The 24,748-nt window shown below is 46.5% G+C and overlaps 2 protein-coding genes across 6 annotated transcripts in view; one reads left to right on the forward strand and one right to left on the reverse strand.

Moving 5' to 3' along the window:
* Positions 1 to 926: 926 nt before the first annotated feature.
* Positions 927 to 24,748, reverse strand: part of LOC147459757 (uncharacterized) — a 39,426-nt gene continuing 15,604 nt past the window's right edge. The window contains exons 1-3 of one of the 5 annotated variants that reach the window (XM_086510969.1): positions 12,786 to 14,168; positions 12,509 to 12,691; positions 2,462 to 2,598 (exon numbers count right to left, since the gene is read on the reverse strand). In XM_086510969.1, coding sequence (XP_086367095.1) covers positions 2,575 to 2,598; positions 12,509 to 12,691; positions 12,786 to 12,833 — 255 coding nt within the window. In that variant the 5' untranslated portion in view covers positions 12,834 to 14,168 and the 3' untranslated portion in view covers positions 2,462 to 2,574. The other 4 variants (XM_086510968.1, XR_015187912.1, XR_015187911.1 and 1 more) reach the window with 4 other exon arrangements.
* On the forward strand, positions 10,305 to 10,844 carry LOC147459758 (uncharacterized). The gene has a single exon (XM_086510970.1). The coding sequence runs from the start codon at positions 10,305 to 10,307 to the stop codon at positions 10,842 to 10,844; it is 540 nt and encodes a 179-aa protein (XP_086367096.1).

A 24,748-nucleotide genomic window follows, 5' to 3' on the forward strand; every position in this document is an offset into this window, starting at 1 on the left:
AAGCTCATGATGTTGAGGTAAGTCACAATGTGAGAATTATTGTGAGAATCTGTCCAAAACTTCTTGTGTATAGCAACCGTCGACAGTTCAAACTAACACCATATTTGTTGTGTTTGTAGCCCAAAGCATGTGCTTCACCTGTCCAAACCTGGATCTGAAAGAAAAAAATTGACCCAAAATGGCCAACCATCGAGAATTTCTTGTTATTGATGGTTGATGACATAGAGCTATCCTAAGTTGCATGGGGTGGTTAGAGCCATGTGGAACCCTTTTGTTAAGGTCACAAGTCAAAACTATTAATAGAATTTGAGTCCCGGTGAGTGTCGACTTTAACAGTTTTTCCCCCGCTTCGCTCTTGTCAACTATCACTAACATACTCCAAGGAGCTATTTCCCATGTAACAACCCCTGTAAGTGTTGAAACCTTGGTAGGCAAGTGCTCAAAGTCCTTACTAGTGATACCCTAAGCATAAAACTTAGGTATCCTGTGAGAGATAGATTAACAAGCCTTCCTAGTTGAGAAGCTTAAAACTATTTAGATGCCTGAATGTACAATGCTTGCTAATTATGTGCATTTTAGCTAGCCTTCCTACTCAATGCATAACCTGAAATTACCTTTATCTATCTTGCAAATGAACAACTAATGTTAAAGACTAAAATCACATGAAATGGTATGAACTAGAAAGAGATAAAGCAATATCAAGAATTTGGATACTAACTTACAAACAAACAACTTGAAAAGAGACAAAGCAATTCTTGAGCTTTAACAAGGATGAGGTAATTGGAATCTTTAGAAGTCTCCTTAAGAGACTTTGAATTTTCATTGGTTCATTCTTGCTATGATGGGGTAGTTTTCCATGGATCAATTATATTGTATTATGTGAACAAGAATCGTTAATACATCCAAGATGATTTCCATTTCAGTCAACTTTAGAGTCCTTGGACTTTACATGATGAAGTAAACCTCTTTCCATTATTGAGGTCCAATAAAATGATGATGACCACCATACCAAATCAACAAGAGAACTACCATGTCAATCTAGGCACTCTACTAGGTGACCGATTATATGGCTTTGGTCGTCACTCTGCAGTTATTTGTTTTTCGATGGGACGTGGCACAACGTACAGACCTCCAGAGACCCCCCCTTGGCCTTGTCCTTTTTTCAAGGAATTCACCTATTCACCTATTCAAGGACTCATGGAACCCTCTGTGCACAACCTTACTTGGTTTGAGCACCATAGCCTATGGATGCTCCTTGGTCTACTAATCCTTCCATATGTGGTATTTTCAAGCAATTCTCAAGAAGCAGACTTTGAGTGGCCGCATTAGAAAGACTTGATGAAGAAGCACTTTCAAACATGGTCTCCAGAAAACAGGCCAGAACCTTTGCATCTTCAGCCATCATCAGAACCTTCGCATCTACTGCACAAGAGGCCACTTTACTGCTGATTCTTGCATTGCATCAAGCCCTAGGGTCTCTCTCTCAATTTTCAGCCCAAGACACTCAACCTCCCACATGTGAATCAAACAAGGAGATCCCAAAAAGGTGTTTCAAGATGCCTCACAACAAACCCTAAAATCGACATTTCAGCAAGCTCTAGAGGCAACCCACCCTGCTGAAGACCATGAAGAGATCGCAGAAATGATATATATACCGTCATAAGAACAGAAAATTTAGAGTTTAATAGCAAGCATTTGAAAGGACATCAAACCCAAAAAGAAAAAAACAAACAAACAAGCCAACAAGCAAACAAAGTCACTAAGGAGAGGACACTGAAAGAACTAAGACATTAAACAACTAAGGGATAATAGGATACAATCATGCAAAATGATTAGTATCACAATGAATCAGATTTCACAACATAAGAAACAAGCTTCAAGCACCATTTGAGTCTTTGACAAGCTTCTAGCTATTTCAAAACATTCAAATTTCAATACGAACAAGTTACAACTAACAAATAGCAATAGATTGTAGTGAACACTAAACCATAGCTGTAAACAATATGATGTAGATTCAGAAATAATCGAGAGTCAAGACTCATGGTGAGTCATCAAAACAAAATAGTACATGAATCATGATACATCTCAAAATCCAAAACAAAACATGATACTAAATAAATATGTGATCGATGCCATAGATTCCATCAATGATCATCCATGATCCAAACTCTAGAGTCTCATAAGGATCAAGAGTCAGAATGAGAATCCTCTGAATCACTCTCACACTCTGGAGTAAGTGTAAAGGCTCCACAACCCTCCGAGTAAAGCGGTTGCATGAACCGTGACATCCATGAGTAGCTAGCTGCAACACAAACAGCAACACCCGAATCTGATGCCTCTCCAAGACAACGTTGTATAGTAGAGCAAGTCTGTCGAGTGAAGCGCATCATGTACTCTCAAATGAAGTCATAAACATCATCCTCTGTAGTGCATGGCTGAAGCTTCGAGATGTCCGCAACCTCCGCTACGACTTTTTTATGGTCGACCTGTTTTATTGTCGAGCTCACTGTACCTCCACTGTTTAATCCTCCAACCTTCTCCAAGCCTCGAAGGTTGGCATTGACATAAGCCAACTTATCTAGCTGCAGAGTATTGAGCCTACAAGTTACCAAAAGATATTTGTTAAGTAACAAGTTTTAAGATTAACCATCGACAGCATAAGATGTATCATGTTACCTGTAAGTGATATGCTATAACTTTACTTATTGTGATCCTTTGTGTGTATGTCGCCCATGATACTCCATAATCTCTCTGCGCCAGAGGAGCTTACCTCTTGTGAGAGGACTCGCAAAGCCAAAGCCTGGAGGGTAGGATTAAAACCTCCAAACTTTTCCCACCAAGATACTGGGATGGCTTTATTCTCACGCTCCTTTGCAATTGGTCGTGAGAACCCACCCCTGTTACCTCTGTACTCCAAGAGGTCCTCCTCCTATCGGTCCTATGTGAATCATTTCTCCACAAAGGGTGGAGAATATGCTCTACACAATTAATAGGCCGTCTGAATGACATGGTAAGTTGTAACACATAAGAACATTCAACGTACAAGTTACATACATGATAAACATGAAAGGTTTGAGTCTCGAGAATCGAGATGGTACCTCTCAGGACTAAGTACTCTGCAGTTGTGTATAGCACGCTTAAGTCTCCATGAACTCATAAAGTAGTCCCATGGTAGACCCCTCACTGTCACACAAGCGCAACACTGAGACAATGGGGAAAAGCGCAACCTAGATGACATCTACATCAGCCCAAAAAGTGTTGTTGTAGATTTCGTCTTGAGCATTCACTACAGCAGGTGAGGTTGACTCCGACCAATCAAGCCACTCCTGATCAGCCACCATGTGTCGAAGACCATCCTTGCATTTGACTAGGCTGAAAATTTCACAACCATAGGTCTCATGCATACATTCAAGACTCATAAATCAACTTTAAATGAGTCAAGAGTCAAGATACTCACAGTCATAAGACAATAAACATGTAGCAAAATCGTGTCTTGGCTGGCTTCTTGAGCACCCATTTGCAATGATGAGTGAATAAGCCAAGAGCAAAGGACTTACGTGTGACAAAGTTGATAAGCTGCAATGCTTTATCAATCACATTAGCTACCCATGAAAGATGTCTTATGTCCTCCATCATAAGATCAATCGAGTGTGTTGTACATGGAGTCCACAATATGTGTGGATATTTCGCTTCCACCATCTCTCCCATGAGCTTGCACTCGCTCGCATTATCTGTCACCACTTGCACCACATGTTCTGGCCCAACCTCTTCAATAGCCTCATCAATGTTTTGGATCGCCAACCCCCTGCCCAATTCAGCGTTTTACATCAGATATTGAGCATTGAAAAACGCAGCCCTTGACAGCGTTTTTACAGCAGGTAATCAGCCCAACAAAACGCAGCTTTGCCTGCAAATTCATCAGCGTTTTCAACCTACGATAGCAACAGGAAAAACGCAGCCAAAGCATTGCTTGATCAGCGTTTTCTATCAGCCCTAATCCACTTTCCAAAACCAGGGATTTTCAGCCATATGAAGCACCCCCAAGATCACCCAGATCCTCAGCATTTTCCCCTTGTGGACAGCAGATAGAAGAGAACCGAATTCAGACCTAAAGTCATCATCGTCGTCATCGACATAGTCCTCGTTTGCATCAGTCCATGCATCATCATTGTACACCTTTGTGCAATCAAAGTTCGACCACTCTCGCCGACGAGAGTGGGGCCTTCGGAGGAGGGTTTTACAACCTCTCGGGTGTCGTATCTCTTTTCTCTCCTTCTCTTAGTCTCATTCACGTGCACGCACAGTATCCACTCACTTTGTTCGTGGTCATAGCACTCTCCATAAAAACGGAAGGCTCTCCCCTTCCCTAAGAACTAAAAGGAACCTTGAGCAAATAAAGATCACTAATCTTGAGAAAATACAACATTTATTCCGCTGCACCTTACATTGGTATTAGAGCTTTGGAAGTGTTCTGCATTACTCAAGGAAAGAACCACAAGAATTTTTTTTTGCTTGTTGCGGTCGCACAAACCCAAGTTCGCTTGGGCATGTCGATTCCTAATCGTGTTTTGTTGAAGAGTGACAGGAATCCCAAGAAAGAAGGGCTTGTCCAGCCTCCCCTTGTGTCTCTTTTCACTCATTGAGAGCGGACCGTGCACTAAGCGGCCGGCCAATCGATGTCAGGTGGGAAAAAGCAACCTTGGTGTGAGCGCAAGGCTGCCAAGGGGTGAAGATCCTTCTCCAACGCGATTTGCAAGCGAAAAAACACCTCAAGATCCTCAAGAACCCAAGAACCCAAGAACCAAGACCCTCAAGAACCCAAGTTCCTCGTGTCTTAAGAACCAAAGATCCTAGTGCATGGTCGTCACCCGAAGCAGAATGGATACTTCACATACAGGTAATGAGCATGGGAGAGGCGACGAAGGATTCTCCCCACCAGGAGATTTTTCCAACCCTCCCCCTTAGCGATCCACACCACGAGTTGTTCTAACTCCTATGGAGATAATGGTCAAGTTAATGATGGACATGATGCTGGCACAACAAGAAACGACTCGCATTACGATGGAACGAAATGAAAGAAACGCACAACAGCAACAAGAAGCAATTCGCCTTACTTTAGAAGCGAATCGAGTTACGTTGGCACAACAAGAAGCCGATTGCCTTGCTTTCGAACGTGAGCGCGATGAACGAAATGAACGGAAAGCAGAAAGAGAGGCCGAGCTGAAGCTCAAAGGGAGCTACGCACTCAAGAATTTATTTCCCAAGTGCTAGCCTCGAAGACCGAACCACCCAAAGATCGTGGGAGTTCATCAAGTGACGCAAGCCACGAAACGGATTCCAACCATCCAATCACAGAGAAGTTGACTTTCAATAAGTATGACGGTAAGATAGATGCTACGGTTATTCATTCTTGGTTGCATCAATTTAACCCTTATTTTGCAACAACTAAGAAGACAGGAAATAGCAAAGTTTTGACGGCAGCTATGTACCTTGCCGGTGATGCCATCAATTGGTACCACGCATGGCAAGAGGCACAGCTAGCCGCGTACCTAGAGGCAGCAGACGGATTCACGCCCCCTTTCCTTCGATTGGGCTGATTTCCAAGACAAGCTCAAGGCGCAGTTTATACCACCTCAGTACCTCGCACGATTGAAAGACCATTGGCGCTCTCTGAAGCGAAATGGTATGCCAGTCATGTCTTTTTCTAATCGTGTTTTGCAGCTAGGCACTCAATTACGAAAATCGGATAATGAGCGCAAAGAGGCTTTTCTCTTTGGATTGGACGAGTATATCAAGTACGATGTCGAGGTACTCGATCCAATCGATCTCAACAAGGCGGTAGAAATTGCTCTCGCACAGGAGATGAAGCACAACAAGGGAAAGCCTAAGGAGAACAAGACTTCCACAAGTACCTCACAGACTACTCAGAACCCTCAGAACGGTAAGAACGGTAAGAATGGTAAGAATGATAACTCTTCTGACCAATCTTCCAACAGTCTCTCATCAAAGAATTCTTCCAATGAATCTAAGGGTAAGACTAACACAATTGCTAAACCTAAGCTTACTCCATATGAAAAGGTAGCACAAGGAATTGTAGGAGAATACATCACGGCTGAAGAACAAGTGATTTATGCTAAAGAAGGTAGATGTTTTCAATGTCACGTCAAGGGTCACATTAAGAAGGCCTGTCCTAAGACAGTCCCACCTAAAGAACTAAAGGCACCCACAGCTACCACAAGCACTGTCACAACACAACCTGCATCTTCTCATGCCTCTGACACACACATTGATGAATCTCTCATGAAGTGTTATGGTCATGTAAAGGGGCAGCGTTTTATCATATTGTTTGATCCAAGTAGTATGCGTGATGTGATCAGTTCCTCTCTTGTTGAGAGAGCCCGCCTCGAAGTTAGTCCGAGATCTCCTATCGAGGTCTCTGGCTTTCGTCTCGGTATGGACGCTCTAATCACGGAGGAGTGCCTTGATGTGTTGTTTACAATTCAGCAGACTGCCTTCACTAGAAGATTTGTTGTTTCTCCTCTCTCAGGATGTGATATGATTTTGGGCATTCGATGGTTTAGTGAGACTAACGCTCTCATTGATTTTGAGGCTAACACTTTAACTCTCAATGCCAAAAGTGATTCTCCTACTGTCATTAATGGAGAGGATATTGCTCATTCTCCATCTCTCATTACTAATATGCAGGACAAGATTGAAAGGATTCGAGATAAGGAGACTCTCTCAGTCTCTTTTTCTCCACAGCATCACACCCAGAACTTGCATGATTATGAGAAGCATGATGATTTGAATGACAATGACAAGCATGATGAGTTACATGAAGATGATGTGATTGTTCACAAGGATGAGGTATTAGTGAATGCTTTTTCTAGCGACGCTAACCTCGTTGCAGATTCGATCAATCACGAAGGATCGATATTGGCTCTCGAGCCTAGGTCCAAAGAACCCTCACAGGAAGTATTATGTGTTCGCATGATTGATACGCACACATTGTTCGAATGTTTCATTCGTGATCGTTTCCTGTATTTTAGTCAACATCGTTATGTGATCCCTTTTCCTAGGCATGACATATTGTATGTTGAGCACGTTTCTCTCATGAATGAGCACGAATGTATGCGGATTGTTCATGAAAAGCTGAAAAGTTTGTATGTCAGGAAGTCACATTCCATGTCTCTTCCTTGGCATGACACAGTTTCCAAAAGAGCACATGAAAGTATGAGCACCCAGCATGCGCATTTCCATTGTGATTTGCCACAGTTGATTGATTTCGATCAAACAAAAAAAATTCGATCTCATTGTTCGCATGTGTTTGATGAACGGGTTGTCACTCCGTCTCTTTGTTCATCTATATTGCATACACAGTCTTTAGAAAAGACAAGATTTTTTTCCTTCACTTTACATGGAATGGGTATGTTCATGGTTTTGTGTTGGAGATGGTTTCAGGAATTTTCAGCCATTGAGATTCTTGAAGACGGCAGAAGCAGGACTCTAGACAAAGTTGAAGCATCGAAGGAGCTACAAAAGACTTTGTGTCGCTTTCGGCGCGGCCCAAAGAAGCAAGCGTTGCAGACCTTTATGAAGTTCAAGTACCGCGCGACCCACACATCAAAGTGGGTCGGCGAAGAGTCCCTTCCAGGATTCCGAATGCTGTTGGCGATCTCCCTCGACGCCATACAGTTCGGTATCAGTATGTCACTTTAAAAAGGAACGGATGTCACGTGACACATCCAACCCCATGTGTCCGTGGACAAGCTACACCATAACAGGGTTTCCGTCAAGTCCAGTCGGTTTGGATTAGAAGAGATCTGGCACTTTTGTGAGTCTATTCGTAGACCGTGCATGCCCAGTCACTCAGTGTAGATGCATATCCTCTGGTCGCACACTACATAAGCATAAGCATTTCCATCAAATTCCATCAGAGTCACTTGGGGAATTTTTCAAGTGACTTTATCCTATTTTTAACATTTTTTCCTTATTTATTAAGTGACTTTTGTTGGGAACTCGGTAGGGCAAATTGGGTAAGTTAATATATAAGCAAACCCAAGTTAGCACAATAGGGCAGATGAGTAAGGAGCACAACAGGCTTCCAAGCAACAGGTGTTCCCTCCCTCTCTCAGCAAGACCCTCCCCAAGCCATCTTCGTGAGGCCACCTCCCTTCAACCCATCAGCGTTTTCTCGGATCGCCATCAAGCCTATGTCTCCCTTGGCGTTTCCCAAGCTTCAGCCATCGCCATCAAGCTCCCATCATTGGCGTTTGTCCCCCCTGCAGGCAGCCCATCCAGTGGCGTTTTTGGATCGCCAAACCCCTGCCCAATTCAGCGTTTTACATCAGATATTGAGCATTGGAAAACGCAGCCCTTGACAGCGTTTTTACGGCAGGTAATCAGCCCAACAAAACGCAGCTTTGCCTGCAAATTCATCAGCGTTTTCAACCTACGATAGCAACAGGAAAAACGCAGCCAAAGCATTGCTTGATCAGCGTTTTCTATCAGCCCTAATCCCCTTGCCAAAACCAGGGATTTTCAGCCATATGAAGCACCCCCAAGATCACCCAGATCCTCAGCATTTTCCCCTTGTGGACAGCACATAGAAGAGAACCGAATTCAGCCCTAAAGTCATCATCGTCGTCATCGACATAGTCCTCGTTTGCATCAGTCCATGCATCATCATTGTACACCTTTGTGCAATCAAAGTTAGACCATTCTCGCCGACGAGAGTGGGGCCTTCGGAGGAGGGTTTTACAACCTCTCGGGTGTCGTATCTCTTTTCTCTCCTTCTCTTAGTCTCATTCACGTGCACGCACAGTATCCACTCACTTTGTTCGTGGTCATAGCACTCTCCATAAAGACGGAAGGCTCTCCCCTTCCCTAAGAACTAAAAGGAACCTTGAGCAAATAAAGATCAATAATCTTGAAAAAATACAACATTCATTCCGCTGCACCTTACATTTTATGTGCTAAGTTGGTGCCAAAAAGTGCAGCAAAAGTGGGCTGCAAGCTGAGCTGCGTTTTTTGCAAGGCTGTTCAACATGAAAACAGTAGCGTTTTTCAGCAAGAGGGGCGACCAAACATCAGCATTTTTGCATCTACAGGAGGAAACATTTGTGATTTTTCCAGCAAGGTCTGGAAAATCAGCACCTTTTCAGGGCCTCAAGTGCAGCAAAACAGCAGCGTTTTGAGCATTTAGAGTGTGAGGAAAGCATCTGCGTTTTTTAGCAGTAGCAGAGGGGAAAACCACAGCGTTTTCAGCAGCCTGCAGGAGGGAAAACAGCAGCGTTTTCAGCACCAAACGCAAAGAAAAGCATCTGCGTTTTTGTGTTGGAGGAGGAGCGCTTTATCGGGAGCGGTTTCAGCACGCAAATCAGAGTGTTCAGCAGCGTTTTCAGCGTTCGAAACAGGCTGAGCAACGTTTTTGTCATGTGAAAGTGGTCAAAGCATTTGTGTTTTGGACCACGAGAGGAGAAGTTCGTTCGTGCTTCATTGGTAGGGCTTCCAAAGACATTGTGACGTCTCGTGAGGGGAAGTCCCCCATCGACAATGATGATGAAGATTTTATGCAAGAGTGGATGAAGAGGAAGATTCCGCTTCTTCCTCAATTTCCGGAGAGTCGGAAAAAGGTGCTGATGGAGTCAGTGTAGGAGACGCATGATCATTTAGAGATGGTGTCTCAAGATCCCCCCCCGGCCAGTGGTGAAGAGTGAAGAGGGATCGTCATCGTCATCTTCCTCTCTCACACAGTCTGCGACGTCGAAGGAAGCAACCCAGTGGGATCGGCTGAATGATACGGTCATTCATATTCCTTAACTATTCACCATCCGTGATTGAGCACATTAAAACGATGACGGGAGCCCGTGCGATATGGCTACGTCTTGGTTCGCTATACAATCGGATGACCCCCATGAAGAGGGTGGCGATTGAGGTCCAGATTAGGACGCTCAATCATGCCAAGTCAGCCTCCATGCAGGATCACATCAACAAGCTCCAAGGGATGCAGCAGGATGTGCAGGCGGCAGGCAAGGTCATCTCATCCGAAGACATGGCGATCACTTTGTTGTCTCATCTACCCGACACGTATAGTAATTTCTATTCTTCTTTGATTACTACGGGACGGATGACTGATTTGACGTGGAAAGAGCTAGTTCCCATGGTGTTGGATCAGGAGGATCGGTTCAAGAACAACTCTAGAAACAGAGGGGGCGCAGCAGTCGGCTTGACTGGCTAGGGTTCAAAGAACCAGAAACAAAAGAAATAGCAGTAAACCAAGGGCAAGAAACAACAGTCCAAGGATGATGCGAAGCCAGAGGCTTCAAAGGAGGAGGTTACTTGCTTTGACTGTGGCGACGAAGGCCACATCCGTCGCAATTGCCCAAAGAAGTCCAGATGCCAAGGACACGAAGGAGACTGCAACGGTGGCTCGACTAGGAGCTTGTGTGCACATAGACCTTCTGGAGAGTGATGATTCCGATGAGGAGACTCTCCTTACTTCATCTTCGGCTTGGGAGTGGATTGTGGACAATGGTGCTTCAAAGCACATGACACCACTGCGAGATCTTAAACATCTTCAGCCTAAGAAAGGGAAGGTGTTCATTGAGGATAAGACATTTGTTCCTATTCAGGGGATTGGCGACTTGGACATTATTCCGAGCGGCAAGGGAGATATGTTTTCCTTCAGAGTGTTGTATGTTCCAGATCTTGGTTATCACCTGCTTTCGATGAAGGAGCTTTGTAAGCTTGGCCTTCTCGTGGAGTTTTCCGAGGATCATGTGTGGATTCCGGAGGATGTGGAGGAGTCGTCCTACCGACTGCCTCCTATTTGGGCTCGTTGACAGTGCATGACTCGGACATTGAGGACATTCCTCCAGAGTGGGAGGGTACAGAGGGCCCGCGGCGATCTCATTAGATTCGAGGGCAGGGTCATGTTGGAGAGGTTCTTCATGTGAAGTATGGCTTGATGACTCCTGCTATCCACGACCGGGAGCCTACAGATGTTGGTGAGGTTCAACGGCGGTCCAACGGATGGTGTACAGGTTGAAGAAAGCCTTGTACGGGCTAAAGTAGGCTCCCAGACCTTGGAATGAGAAGATTCATGCATTCTTCAGGCATACAGGCTACAGACTCGAATTTGTACATTCATCGAGAAAATGGCCTTTCAACGGTCAATATTCTTTATATGGATGACCTCATCATCACAGGTGATAAATCGGAGCATATCCGGAAGGTAAAATCAGCTTTGAAGCGGGAGTTTGAGATGAGAGACATGGGGCTGTTGCATTTTTTCCTTGGATTGGAGATTTGGCAGGATGAGAGGGAATATTCATCTTTCAGAGACGGTATGTCCAGGAACTTCTACAGGCCTTTGATATGCACGACTGCAAGCCCAGTAGGAGCGGAAAAGTGCCCCACCCCATCAAAACTCTGAATAATTGCAAAGTGACGACCAAAGCCCCAGAGGACCCTATGTGAGAAGCTGCTACTACAGGCGGCACAAATCTGTTGAGCACCATTCCTGCAAGGGTACCTAGCGATGTCGCAATGGAGCACTTTAAATTCTTCCCACGGCCAACTGTTTGGGGCTACACCACAATCGGAATAACACTTTGATGAAGAAGCAGGCGCAAAGACACACCATAAGCGCAAGAAGAAGACCAACTAGAGGAGCAAGTACAGGTTGCAAAAGCAACAACCCGGAGGACAAGTGTAGCGGCCACCAACAGAGGAACAGGAGACAACTTGCAAAAACAACCATCATATGCACCCAAATATGCAGGGAGATGAGGAACAAAATCTTCAAGAACCACTGCAGAAACCCAATAGAGAGAGCCATCTCTCCCACCTTCAATGAGAACTAAAGAAGAGGAGGAGGAACACAACATACCCACACACACCCTCCAGCCACTTCAGCCCCACCCTCCCGGAAAAAGCCCACAACCACCGGGCAAACCAAGCAGAAAACAAAAAAACACAGCACAAACACATGAAACCCTAATCTTCCCGCAACTCACATAGAGCAAACCCCAGAAAACAGTCAAAACGCATGCAAACAAGCATGCAAGAACACACACCCACCCATACGTGCGCACGTGCAAGCCCAAACATAAAAAACAGCAGTGCGCGCACGAGCAAATGCAACCTCTCTCTGGCTGAAGCATGTGAGGGGAGTATACCCTTGGTTACGTTGAAGCCAACACCTCCCAATCACCTTTGCTTCAATAGCCCGAAGGAGATAAAGAGTGTCATTGCTTGTCACAGAAGTCATCCACATCCTTGGTGTCGACCAAGTGAATGTCATGTAGAAAGTCCTCAGTAAACTAGAAACTGCATGAGTTATGAGGATAATGATCCTCGGATCAAGATCTCGGAACCAAATGACCAACATCATAGTGTCCACCTAGCCACGAGTATGGACAATCTTGTCCCTTCATATCTAAATTTAAATTGAAGACTTTGTTCATGCATGCAGAGTTCATCGCAGTTGGAGCTGGGAAACAACCGCCAAGATTTTGCCGATGCTCAACATGTGAACGCTCCATAAAGATCCACTCGTCAAGGTCGACTCTTGCCAAACTGGAGAGCCAATAAGCATGGGAACTAGGTGCATCAATAAACCAACAGAATTGCCTGCCTTCCGCGCTTGATATGCTTTGACCAATACGAGGCTATGGGTGAGCGTGGCCTAGGTGGGAACAACAACCAGAGAACCTTTAAAATAAATCCAAAGCTTTGACCTTTACAAAACAAGAAAAACAAAGTAGCTGCGCGCCTATCACCATTCTTGCCGGCCTACACAAGTCAGCCACCTCTGCAGTAGCAAGCATAGCTATCACCTGCACTCTGTTGTACTGCTGGAAACACAAGTTTCTCTACCAGCCCTCCAACCCTTGCTTTGTGGTCCACCTCCAGCACAGTTGCCTAGAGTGCGCTGTTGAAAACGCTGCTTCTTTGCTATGATCAGGTTGCGCTCTTGCCCAAGCTAGCTGCCAACACCTTTGCACTATTGTCGTTGATCTTCGGTGCCTGCAAGAAACACACACACAAGCTTGTGACGTTGCATTGGACGGCTTATAATAGATATCGGGGTGCCACGTATCTTTTGACGGGCATGTCGTCCGGTCACGCCAGTCGCAATCGATGACGTGGATTTTATTTGCTCCCCAGTGTTTCAACCATAATAAGAACCGATGTTCACACCCATTGATCACCAGCACATGCGCACGCAAGTGGTAAGACGTGCATCATCACGCGGCCGCATGGGTTCAAGTCCGGGGACGTGCAACTCATGGTTCACAGTGGTGCACACCAATGTTTGAGCTTTTGTTTAAACATTGGTGCACACCGGTTACCGGATTGGCGCAAGTGCCACATATCCCGCGATATCTAACCAATGCCGCACCGAACTGTTGCTCGCTCTACAACATGCAAATTATGCTCTCTCTCCTTCCTTCTCCTACTTCTCCTACTCCTTGCGTGCTTAAAGAATCAAGAGCATAATCCTTTGATACCATGCCAAGAAGGGATGCAACCGAAGCAACACACGCACGTTGCAGACACACGAGAGAGAGAGAGTGTCACAAACTGGTGACGTGGCTGCCCAGTACACACACATACTCTCCCTTGGCAATGCACCCCCGGAAATGCAGACTGTATGCTGACGTGGCACTGTTGTACGGACCTCCGGAATCTGCGGCGTGTTTTGCGGCGAGAAAAGCGGACAGACAGCCACGTGGCAGCACGTACAGACGGCAGCTTTTGGGTTGTTTTTGGCTACACAATTTCTTGCTTTGATTTACGTGAGAGAGAGAGAGAGAGAGAGAGAGAGAGAGAGAGAGAGAGCCTGGATGCTTTATTTTTACAAGGCTTTTTATTCACAGATTTTGGGGCTCTGCTTTTGGCATCCCTTGTAACACTTTATAAGTGAAGTTTGTCCCTCACTTCTCAGAGCATCTGGACGCAGAGTCTGAGAGTGAGTCCCAACCACTCAGTGTACTTTGTGCAACAAATTAATACAAAAAAAAATACCGAAAGGGGCGCCAGTCTTTGGGGCCAACATCTCTAGGCATTGAACTCCACCGAGCCAGTGTCGAATCAATTGTAAACCGTGAACTGTTTTGAAGTGAATTCTTGTGGTGTCACGATAGATTCTCGACTTGGAGTGTCCAAGTCTGTTACAATGGTATCATAGCAAAGGAAGATTCTTCTATGGAGGATCCGATCCTTTTTACAGCGCACACCGCTTTTGGGAAAGAATCTTCGCGGCCCGATCCCGGACTTATTAGTGACTCCCACCCTTTACACATCGCCCATCGGGCGCACTCCCGTCTTCATCGCTTTGTCTTACAGGACATAAAGCCATTAAAAAAATCCCAGATTACACATGGGTTCTGGTGAAGAATCTGACAGAGATGATGTCTCTCAGTGGGAAGGCAAAGAAAAGTTGAAGATCCGGCGCAGGAACTGAAGAAAAGAATGAAGATTTGGGCAAAAAAAAATTTGGACAAGTTTGTCAGAAAAGGAGTACAAACGTCAACTGCAGATTGACATATGTGTGAACAGATTGATTAAGTACTCCAGGAACCCGAGATTGGTAATACACTTGAAGAATTACTTGATTGATACGATTTACTCGAGATGGCGTGTGACCATTGCTTTTACTCTCAAGAAGGGAGTAAAGCCAAAAAGACAAACGAGTGCAAAAAAGCAGAACCTGTACTCGCAGAAAGACATGGACAAGCGAAGCACAAAGCAAAGCTTCGGAAAGGGCAAGAAAAAGGCAAAGAAGCCTAGATTTCCACCAGTTTCTGACAGCTCTACCGAGGACTCATCCTCAGATACTTCGGACTCTGACGATCACATGTTTTATATAAAGAAGAAACATTTTTTTTTTAAAAAGCCAACCAATATGACTTCCCGGAAGATAAAAGCAAGAAGGTCAAACAATTTAAAGAAGGTGGACAGTCGATTTGAATCCTTTTCAGTCGCCTGTCCATGCCCTCTGTCCAAAGAGCCTCTACCCTCTCTCTGAGTGCTGAGTCCAACAAGACCCTCTCTGGGATGCGAAGCATCGTGTTCCCACTCCTCTGCCTGTCTGCCACTGTGAGGATCACTGGTGCATAGTCCGAGAAGGAGATCCCTGCCACGATGCCCATTGACCCTCCCAAGTCACTGAAGTGGTCACCAGTGTAGAAGCGATCTATCCGCGATAGATTCACTCCTCCCACTCTGTTGTCCGATCGAGAGAAGGCAAGACTGTCTGGGGGCCTCACAAAACCACAGTGTTGCCATGTATCCGAGACCCTCAGAGTCATACAAAACCTCTCCCAAGCTGCCAACTTGACTCCATGGACAGTAGCATGGCTGCCACCAATCCTGTCAGAAGGGTCCTTTAACATGTTGAAGTCCCCTCCTATGCACCAATGATCTGCTTGTGGCAGAGACTCAACAATCTGTGACCAAAACTCTGCATGAGCACTCGCCACATTGGGCGCATAGATGTTCAGGAAACCCACTAGGCCACCCTGAACCTGCATAGTAATCCACTGAGCCCTGCTTGGCACAATAATCCCTCTGCCCACAATGGCCTGCTGCAAAGAGTCCGCAATAGTCATACATACCCCCTGGATGCCTCCAGGTCCAAAAGCAGCTGACCAATAAGTATCATATCGTCCACGGAAAAGCTGACCACATCGCCAAATGCGGCTCTCACACAGATGGTGCTCCTGAAGCATAAGGAGATCCATCTCTCCTCCCACAAGGCAACGCTGAAGCTCCTGACGCAATCGGCCCCGCTAACGTTGAAACTGAGGCCCACCTAGTCCCTGCACGTTCCATGAGACGATCCTCATGGGGAGCGAGAGAACAGATGCTGCCGCAGCAGCTAGACGCGCTATCTTCGAGGCTGGCTTGGATGGGGAGTAATCCGCATCCGAGCATCCTCTAGATAGACGTGACTGCAATGAGTGCCTAGCCCAAGCCCAAGCAGAGCGAGCCGTGCGTAAAGCAACCTCCTCTATCCAATAGTCCTCATGAATGTATACATAGCATGGTAAACATTGTGTATCAGCAAAGAAGTAAACCACAATGTGTCTACATCCTGCTGAGTCTGGGGGTGTCACACAAACTTGGCCAATGGCCACTAAGTCTGTAGCATGTCTGTAACTCCTAGTTCTCCCATGTGGTGAGAGAACTCTTGGACCTGTGTGTGCAACCATCCCAACACTGAGTCGAGAGTCCACTCTGTCTGGGCCCTGCCGCAAAGGGGGAAGGAGAAACCAACTGCTAAGTCCAAGGCCTCTGTCCCCCTAGCGGCAAGGAACAGAGCATGGACCCTGAAGCAGGTTGCCTCATGGTCTGTTGAGGGGTTGCCGAGAAAACGAGTGCAGCCGTAGTCGAAGAAGTCCCACGGCGCCGGATGTCAATGCTCGTCAGACCACGAGGGATAACTGCAAGGGAAGATGTCTGTACCTGCAAAGGGGGCCGTAAGAAAGGCTGACCCTCTCTCACTAGGCGACTCATGGCAAAAGCGCTGCCAAGAGATCTCCTAGCCGCCGGAGAAGGCCCTGTCCCCTAGGTCGACTGTGGAACTGGAGTAGGAGGGGGAGGGGAAGGAGCTGGGGAAAGCGGTGGAGAAGAGGGGCGGGAGGGGGCGATAGAGGTAGAGGGGCGAGGTGAAGAAGCGGCGGGGGCATAAGGCGGGGAGGAGGATGAGGAAGAGGAGGGAAACTCTGGGGGGGGGAGAGGCTGTCGAGGGTGAAGCTAGGGTGGGGGCTGGAGCAGGGACCTCCTCCTGCTCAAGAGGACCAAAGCGCTTCCCTGTGGGAACCCACTACTGCTGAGTAGGCGCCTGAGGGCCACTCTGAGTGCCAGGCTGACGTTGTGGCCCCTGTCGTCGTCTACCACGGGCCTGCTGTCATCCCTCCTCCGCTGGAGCCCCAGGCTCAGAGGGTGGCTCTGCATGTGTGCGCTGTCTATGTCTGTGTGTTGCTAAATTGGCTTTATCTGACAGAAAAATAATTCTAAATGAATTATTGGAATTTTAAGTGAGAGGGTTTTTCTCACTGGAGACATCCGAGTACAGAGTATTCCTAGTGCGTCATTCAAAGTAATAACGGGAGCACTGTGAACGGGAATATCTGTAAGGCCACCAAGAACGGGTACTTCTAATGCGTCACATCGGATGGGTGACAGGGAGCATCGGGAAGAAGTATCCGACCATCCGAGAACGGACATCTCTGATGCGTCATAGGATGGGTGACATAGAGCATCGTGAAGGAGATTGTACCGTAAGTTCGGTAGGAAAGAACTAGGTGATGGGTATTCCTGATGCGTCACAAGGTGGGTGACGGGTGCATCGAAAAGGGGATATCCATAGTCGAGAGGAAATCCGAACTGGAAAAGAGGAATACGCGTAAAGACGCAAGTACAAGAATAAAGATGGGTTCTGAGAAGCTTTTCTTTAAAAGCGGAATATTTTAAAGAGTTTTTCGAGAAGAGCAGACGCTTTCCCGCGAGGAATCTATGTTTGCATTGCATTCGACATGTGGTTGCATCCAAGGACGCCTGGGAAGTGCTGTGAAAGCATTGTTTTTAACTTATAAGGTTTTATTGAGTTTTTGGGCAGGTTCAGACAAATTTTAAAAATATGCCGGCCGTCCACTTAATAAGTGGGCAGCCACTTAGAAAATAAAGCAACAAACCAACGAATTCTCTCTCCCTATTTCGGGTCGAACAGGAAAAAAAAAAAAACGAAATTTTTTTTTTGGAAAAAAATAATAAAAAAAACGGCCGCGATCTCTCCGCGAGTAGCTATTCGTGCTGTGGTGAAGAAGCTATAAAAGCACCACATGCCCTCACTGAAGGAGGTTACCAACGCCAGCAAGAGAAGACTCTGCCGCCAGAAGAAGCGAGAGATCGTGCGAGACTACGAAGCACGGAAGTCGCTTTTCTCGCGCAAGAGCGACAGGTATCTATTGTGGATTCGCCATATGAATTGTTGTCGCGTGTTTGCATGTGTGTTTGCAGGTACTTCATTGCGAAGGAGAAGCGAGAAGGCTTCGGCCTACGCTTGGGAATTCTGGAAACGGAATTCGGAAATTGTCTGCGGAGTCTCAACTCCGAGTACATACGGAAAAAGGATTGAGAGCTTGTCTCTCGGATTTCCCTTACGGGAAGGAACGACCATCGAGTCAGAGATTTAGAACGGAGGGGTTTTCTCCGATTCTTGTGCTTGTAAAAAGATTCTCCCTAATAAAGAATTCTCTTTAAGGGGGGGGACCAGCCCATCTTCTGGTCCCAGTACTGTGTCGATCTTCTCACTCTCTCTCTCACACTATCTATTTCTCTCTATATCCTTTGGCTTCAGTATTAAGCGATAAATTCTATTTATCCGAGTATATTTTATATTGTTATGCGCTCCCGTTTGTGACACTGTGACTGCGGGCCAGCCCTGGCAGGCTGGGGCTGAGGCTGTGGTGTAGGTCGAGGCCTCCTCCGTGGACAGGCCTTCGCTAGATGACCCATCTGTCGACAAATGAAGCACTGGTTCGGGAGGCCCGAATACTCCACTCTGTCTAAACCAACCCCCACTCACCCGAGGCAAAAGAATAACCTTCGGGAGCGTGTGAGAGTCTTTGACCAAAACTCGAACTGAGGGAATGCCAGCCACCTTGGTAGCTACTAATGCTACCGTACAAGGTGTCTCCAGGACAGTCTCAATGGCTGAGCCGATCCTGGATAGAAGTGGTAAGTACTCCCTCCGCAAACCCGGAAAGCAGACCGAGAAGGGGATGTCTGCCTCCTCTACTAGAACATCCGAAGCGGGGTCAAAACCATGTCTCCACTGTCGAAAGTGGGCACGTGCTGCTCGGATGGTTAGTGGACTCATGACGATAACCTTGGACGCCATCTCGGAGGTCTCAAACTCAATCTGATAGTAACCCCGTCCGAGAATCTGTACGTCCAAGATCTTGCCCACCTCTGCGAAAAGGCGGGTCTGGAGAAGGTCACGCAGCTCTCCTCTACTAGGTCGGGTGCCAAGAATCTTGCAGATGACCGAAGTCGCTTGCAATCGCTCTACCTCTGCGGCTAGGCTCGCTTGCTATGTCGGCGAAAGAGCAAGTCGAATGGTGGGCTCAGCGGGGTCGGGCAAGGGGGCTTCGGGCGAGTCCCTTTGTGGCGAAGCTGAAGCCTCCATCTGTGTCTATTGCTGTGGCGTAATAAAAGGGCGGCGGGAGGATTCTGCAACTGGGCGCGTCGAGCACTGCCCCAAAAAACTCAGTGCTGTAGGAGCCGAATTGCAGGAAGCTACCGGCGGGAAGAAAGAAAGCAGGCGGGGGGGGGGGGGGGGGGGGGGGGAGGTGGTGCGGGGGCGGCAATGACAAGAGCACTGGCGGCAGCGGGCGGGGGCGGCAATGGCGGGAGCGCTGGCAGCAGTGGGTGGGGGCGGCAACAGCAGAAGCGCTGGCAGCAGCGGGCGGGGGGCGAAGGGGGGGAGGGGATGGTGGCGCGAACGGCTACAGCAGGGGGGGTAGCGCGCGGAAGAGCAGGGGAGGGGAAGGGCAGACAGGGCAGCGGGGGGGGATAGCGAGGGCTGGCGGGCAGCGCTGGGGGGGGATGCAATGGCGCAGCGAGGGGGGAACAGCAGCAGCCAGCTATCGTCCTTTTTAGGACACATTGTGTCTGTAACAGAAGTGCAGATAGACCTGGCCAAGATAGAGACTATCCATGATTGGCCCGATTTGAAGAATGTCCATGAAGTTAGAAGCTTCTTAGGATTGTGTTCGTACTGCAGACGGTTCATTAGAAAGTTTGCAGAGGTTGCTTCCCCTTTGCATATCTTGACACAGAGAGGAGTCCCTTTCTCGTGGGGACCCACAGAGGTGACTGCCTTTCAAACACTAAAAGAGAAATTGACTACAGGACCAGTTTTGACTTTGCCGGACTTGCAGAAGTCATTTGAAGTATATTGTGATGCTTGTGGTCGTAGTCTGGATGCGGTCTTAATGCAAAAAGGTCATGTCATTGCTTACGAGAGCCGATTGTTCTTAAGGCCGGAATTGAAATTACAGATTTATGAGAAAGAGCTTTTGGCGGCATTACCTACTCGGAGCAGATTTTTTTGTCTTCACAGACCATCAGAGTTTACGCTACTTCTTGTCACAAAAGCAGCTATCGGAAAAGCAGATGCGGTAGGCGAATATCTTGTCACAGTTTCACTTCCAGATTGTCCATGTGCAGGGACAGAAGAATTTGGTGGCAGATGCTTTATCTCCAAAGCCGTTGGTTCTGGCTATTTCCGCGATATATTATAGAAGCTTCGAGGATATGGTCGATCAGTATGCCACGGATACAGATTTTGCAGATATTTTCACTCAGATACGGAATGGAAAGATAGTAGCGGGATATTCCATTCGGGATGGCTACTTGATGAGGAAAACCATGTTGTGTGTTACACGGCTGTTGAGAGAAAAGGTTATGACCGAATGCCACTGTCCACCTTTTACGGGTCACTGCGGCATTGCTACCACCTTGAAAGGGGTAGAGAGATACTTCTTTTGGCCGAGACTCAAGAAGGATATGGACGAGTTTGTGCGCAGTTGCTTGATATGCCAGAAGGTCAAGTTTGACAGGCATAAAGCACAACTTTTGGCCGAGACTCAAGAAGGATATAGACGAGTTTGTGCACAGTTGCTTGGTATGCCAGAAGGTCAAGTTTGACAGGCATAAAGCACAAGGATTGTTACAGCCTTTACCCATACCCACCCGCCCCTAGGAAAGTATTGCAATGGATTTCGTTTTTGATCTCCCGAGAACACAGAGTGGTCACGATGGTATCTGGACTGTTATTGACAGGTTTAGCAAGCAAGCTCATTTCATTCCAGTGAAGAAAACAGTCAAGCCGGATCACTTAGCGAGACTGTTTGTGGCCCAGATCTTCAGATTACATGGCATGCCTGAGACGATTGTCTCAAACAGGGACCCCAGATTTACGAGTTTTTTTTGGAAGCCTATTTGGGAGAACTGTAAAGTGCAGCGGAATGAATGTTGTTCTTTCTCAAGATTAGTGATTCGTATTTGCTCAAGGTTCCTTTTAGTTCTTAGGGAAGATAGAGCCTTCCGTTCCTTATGGAGAGTGCTATGATCACGAACAATGTGAGTGGATATTGTGCGTGCAAGTGTATGAGATTGAGAGAAAGAGAGAAGAGAGATACGACACCAGAGACGTTGTAAAACCCTCCTCCGAAAGCCCCACTCTCGTCGGCGAGAGTGGTCTACTTTTGATTGCACAAAGGTGTACAATGATGATGCATGGACTGATGTAATTCGTGACTATGTCGGTGACGATAAAGATGACTTTATGGCTGAAATCGATGCTCTTCTATCTGTTGTCCACAAGGAGTCTTTGGCTGAAAATCTGGGACCACTTTGGGGTGCTGAAAATGACTGTTTTACTGCAGTTTTTGTGGCCGAAAATCCCTGGTTTGTCGCAAGGCTTATGGCTGATAAAAACGCTGAAGAATAGCAGATGAAGGCTGCGTTTTTATGGCTGAACTTGAAGGCTGAAAACGCTGGTATCTGCTGCGACAAAGGGGCTGAAAACGCTGTCCTTGTGGCCTTCTATGGCTGCAAGCATAAGCTTGCTGCAGGTTCTTGAGGGCGATCCCAAAAACACTAGACTTGAGGCTGAGGTTGATGGCGATCCCAAAACGCTAGGCTTGTGGGGCTGAGGGCGAGAAGATGCTGTGCAAAACGCCATCTGCAGGAAATGGTAGCGATAGCAAAACGCTAGGGGCTGATGGGGGTGGACTCACCAAGGAAGGCTCGGAGAGGATCTTGTTGAGAGAGGGGGGGAGTACCTGTTGCTTAGGGGCCTGTTGTGCTCCTTGCTCATCTGCCCAAGAGTGCTAACTTGGGTTTGCTTATATATTAACTTACCCAATTTGCCCTACCTACTTTTGTTGGGAAGTCACTTAAATTAATAAGTGAAAAATATCAAAAATAGGGAAAATAGGATAAAGTCACTGGAAAAATCCCCAAACTGACTCTGATGGAATCTGATGGAAATGCTTATGCTTATGCCGTGTGCAACCAGAGGATATGCATCTACACTAAGTGACTGGGCATGCACGGTCTACGAAGAGACTCACAAAAGTGCCAGATCACTTCTAATCTAGACCGATTGGACTAACGGGAACCCTGCTATGGTGTATATAACAGACTTGGACACTCCAAGTCAAAAATCAATCGCGACAGCACCAAATAACCACTTCAAAACAATTCACAGATCACAATAGATTTGCACTGGCCCGGCGGAGTTCCGTGCCTAGAGATATTGGCCCCAAAGACTGGCGCCCCTTTCGGTATTTCTTTTTGTATTAATCAATCATCAAAGTACAAGAGAGTGGTTAGGGTTTCACTCTCAGACTCTGCGTCTAGATGCTCTGAGAAGTGAGGCCCTCACCACTAATTTAAAGGTTACAAGGGATGCCCAAAAGCAGAGCCCCAAAAGCTTTTAAAATAAAAAGCATTAGTTCTCTCTCTCTCTCTTAGAGTCTTTAATTTCTCTTTTTTTTCTTTTTTTTAAAAGCAAAATTCGCGTCGCTCATTATTTTCCAAAAAATTAAAAAATTAAAAATAAAAATTAAAAAAATAAAGCCTCCGCGATTTCCGGAAATTAGGGTTTCTGGCAAAAATTAGGGTTTCTGCTGTCCACCACGTCATCACTTTGTGACATACCCTCCTCTTGAAAGCATTGTAATCGACCGCGATTACGCCTGCAAAACCAACAAAAGCCATAAACCATCTTAGTAGACATTGACTGTTAGTACCTACGTACTAGGAACACACATCTAGTACATGTACAAAATCGACAGTCACATCACACGACATCACAGGACATCACCAGACATCACAGGACATCACATGACATTCAACATTCATTCGGATCTTAGACCGTGATTTATTGGCAATGTAGCTAGCAATCACATCTAGGTCCAATCGGGACCTTATCGATGTCCGATTGACTAACCCCTATTGCAACCATGTCTATTCGAGATCAATCAGACCAAAATGCTGCAGTCATTTCGGCTATCAGTTCTTGCACTCACAAGAAGTCAAGAACAAATCAGTATCATTATCAGGAATTCCATTTCATAAAGTCATCCAGCAGAATACTATCAGCTCTCAGTATCCCTGAAGCTCAAAGAGACATCTGTGAGTTTAGTATCAAAATCAAGGCATCTGTTGACAAAGGAGTGGAGTGACTCCCCTCTTGTGCATCCCACTGCACCAGATCTTCGGCCAAGCTGAATTCTGGGTTCCGTTTGGAGTAGACTATGCTAAACCAAAACATCGAGGTAAAGTTTCACAATCCGAGGAGTATCTGCTAGGTTCTCCTCCTCCATCCACTTCGCATCAAATGCAGGAAAGTTCTTGAACTAAACCAAGAACCGCCTTCGGACTTTACCTTTCTTCGTATCATTATGTGCCAAAATCTGTTCAGGAACAAGGATCTCCTCGTTTTCTTTCACTTCGGGTTGCTCATCAGGCTCCCCATCATCATGCACATCACCCTTAACAGGTTTCAAGAGACTCACATGCAATGCATTGTGAATCCTCCAAGTATTTGGCAGTTTCAATCGGAAGGAGACATCACTTATCTTGTCAGCGATCTGGAAAGGTCCGTAGTATCGCATACTAAGCTTTGGAAAAAGCCTCTCCTTTCCCTTTTTCTTTCGTAGGCGTGCCTTCTCAAAAGTAAGAGCACCCAATCATCCTCCTTCAGTTTCAAGTCGTGACGATGGCGATCCACTGCCTTTTTCTATCGTTCTTGAGACTCCTGCAAAGTCTCGCCGCTCGCGAACCTCGGCAAAATCCGTATCCAAATCTCGCGAATATTCATCCGCTTCAAATGTCTAATCTTTCGTGCTCAGGAAGGATGGAACCTTCGCAGCACTTTCAATAATCTCACATGGCATCTTCCCCGTCGAAGAGTGTATCGCGTTATTGTAGGCAAATTCCACCAAAGGTAAGTTCTTTTCCCATTGAGTCTTCTGATCCGAGATACAAGACTTTAATAAATCTAAAATCACGGAATTGGCAATCTCAAATTGCCCGTCAGTCTGCAAGTGGAACGATGACGAGAACTGCAACTGCGTGCCAATGTTCTCCCAAATTGCCTTCCAAAACAAACTCATAAATCTGGGGTCTCTGTCGGAGACAATCGTCTCAAACGTGCCATGTAATCGGAAAATCATCGTGATGATTTTGTGTTCTCGGGAGATCAAAAATGAAATCCATCGCTATACTTTCCCAGGGGCGGGTGGGTATGGGTAAAGGCTGTAACAATCCCTGTGCCTTATGCCTGTCAAACTTGACCTTCTGGCATACCAAGCAACTGCGCACAAACTCTTCCACATCTTTCTTGAGTCTCGGCCAAAAGAAATATCTCTCTACCCCTTTCATGGTGGTAGCAATGCCGCGGTGACCCGTAAAAGGTGGACAGTGGCATTCAGTCATAACCTTTTCCCTCAACGGCTGTGTAACGCACAACATAGTCTTTTTCATCAAGTAGCCTTCCCAAAGGGAGTATCCCGCTACTATATCCCCATCCCGTATCCGTGTGAAAATATCTGCAAAATCTGTATCTGTGGCATACTCATCAACCATATCCTCGAAGCTCCTATGATGTATCGCGGAAATAGCCAGAACCAACAGTTTCCGAGACAAAGCATCTGCC

Source organism: Adiantum capillus-veneris, chromosome 4, assembly GCF_014529385.1.
Source record: "Adiantum capillus-veneris isolate H3 chromosome 4, ASM1452938v2, whole genome shotgun sequence".
In the NCBI taxonomy this organism is placed as follows: Eukaryota; Viridiplantae; Streptophyta; class Polypodiopsida; order Polypodiales; family Pteridaceae; genus Adiantum; species Adiantum capillus-veneris.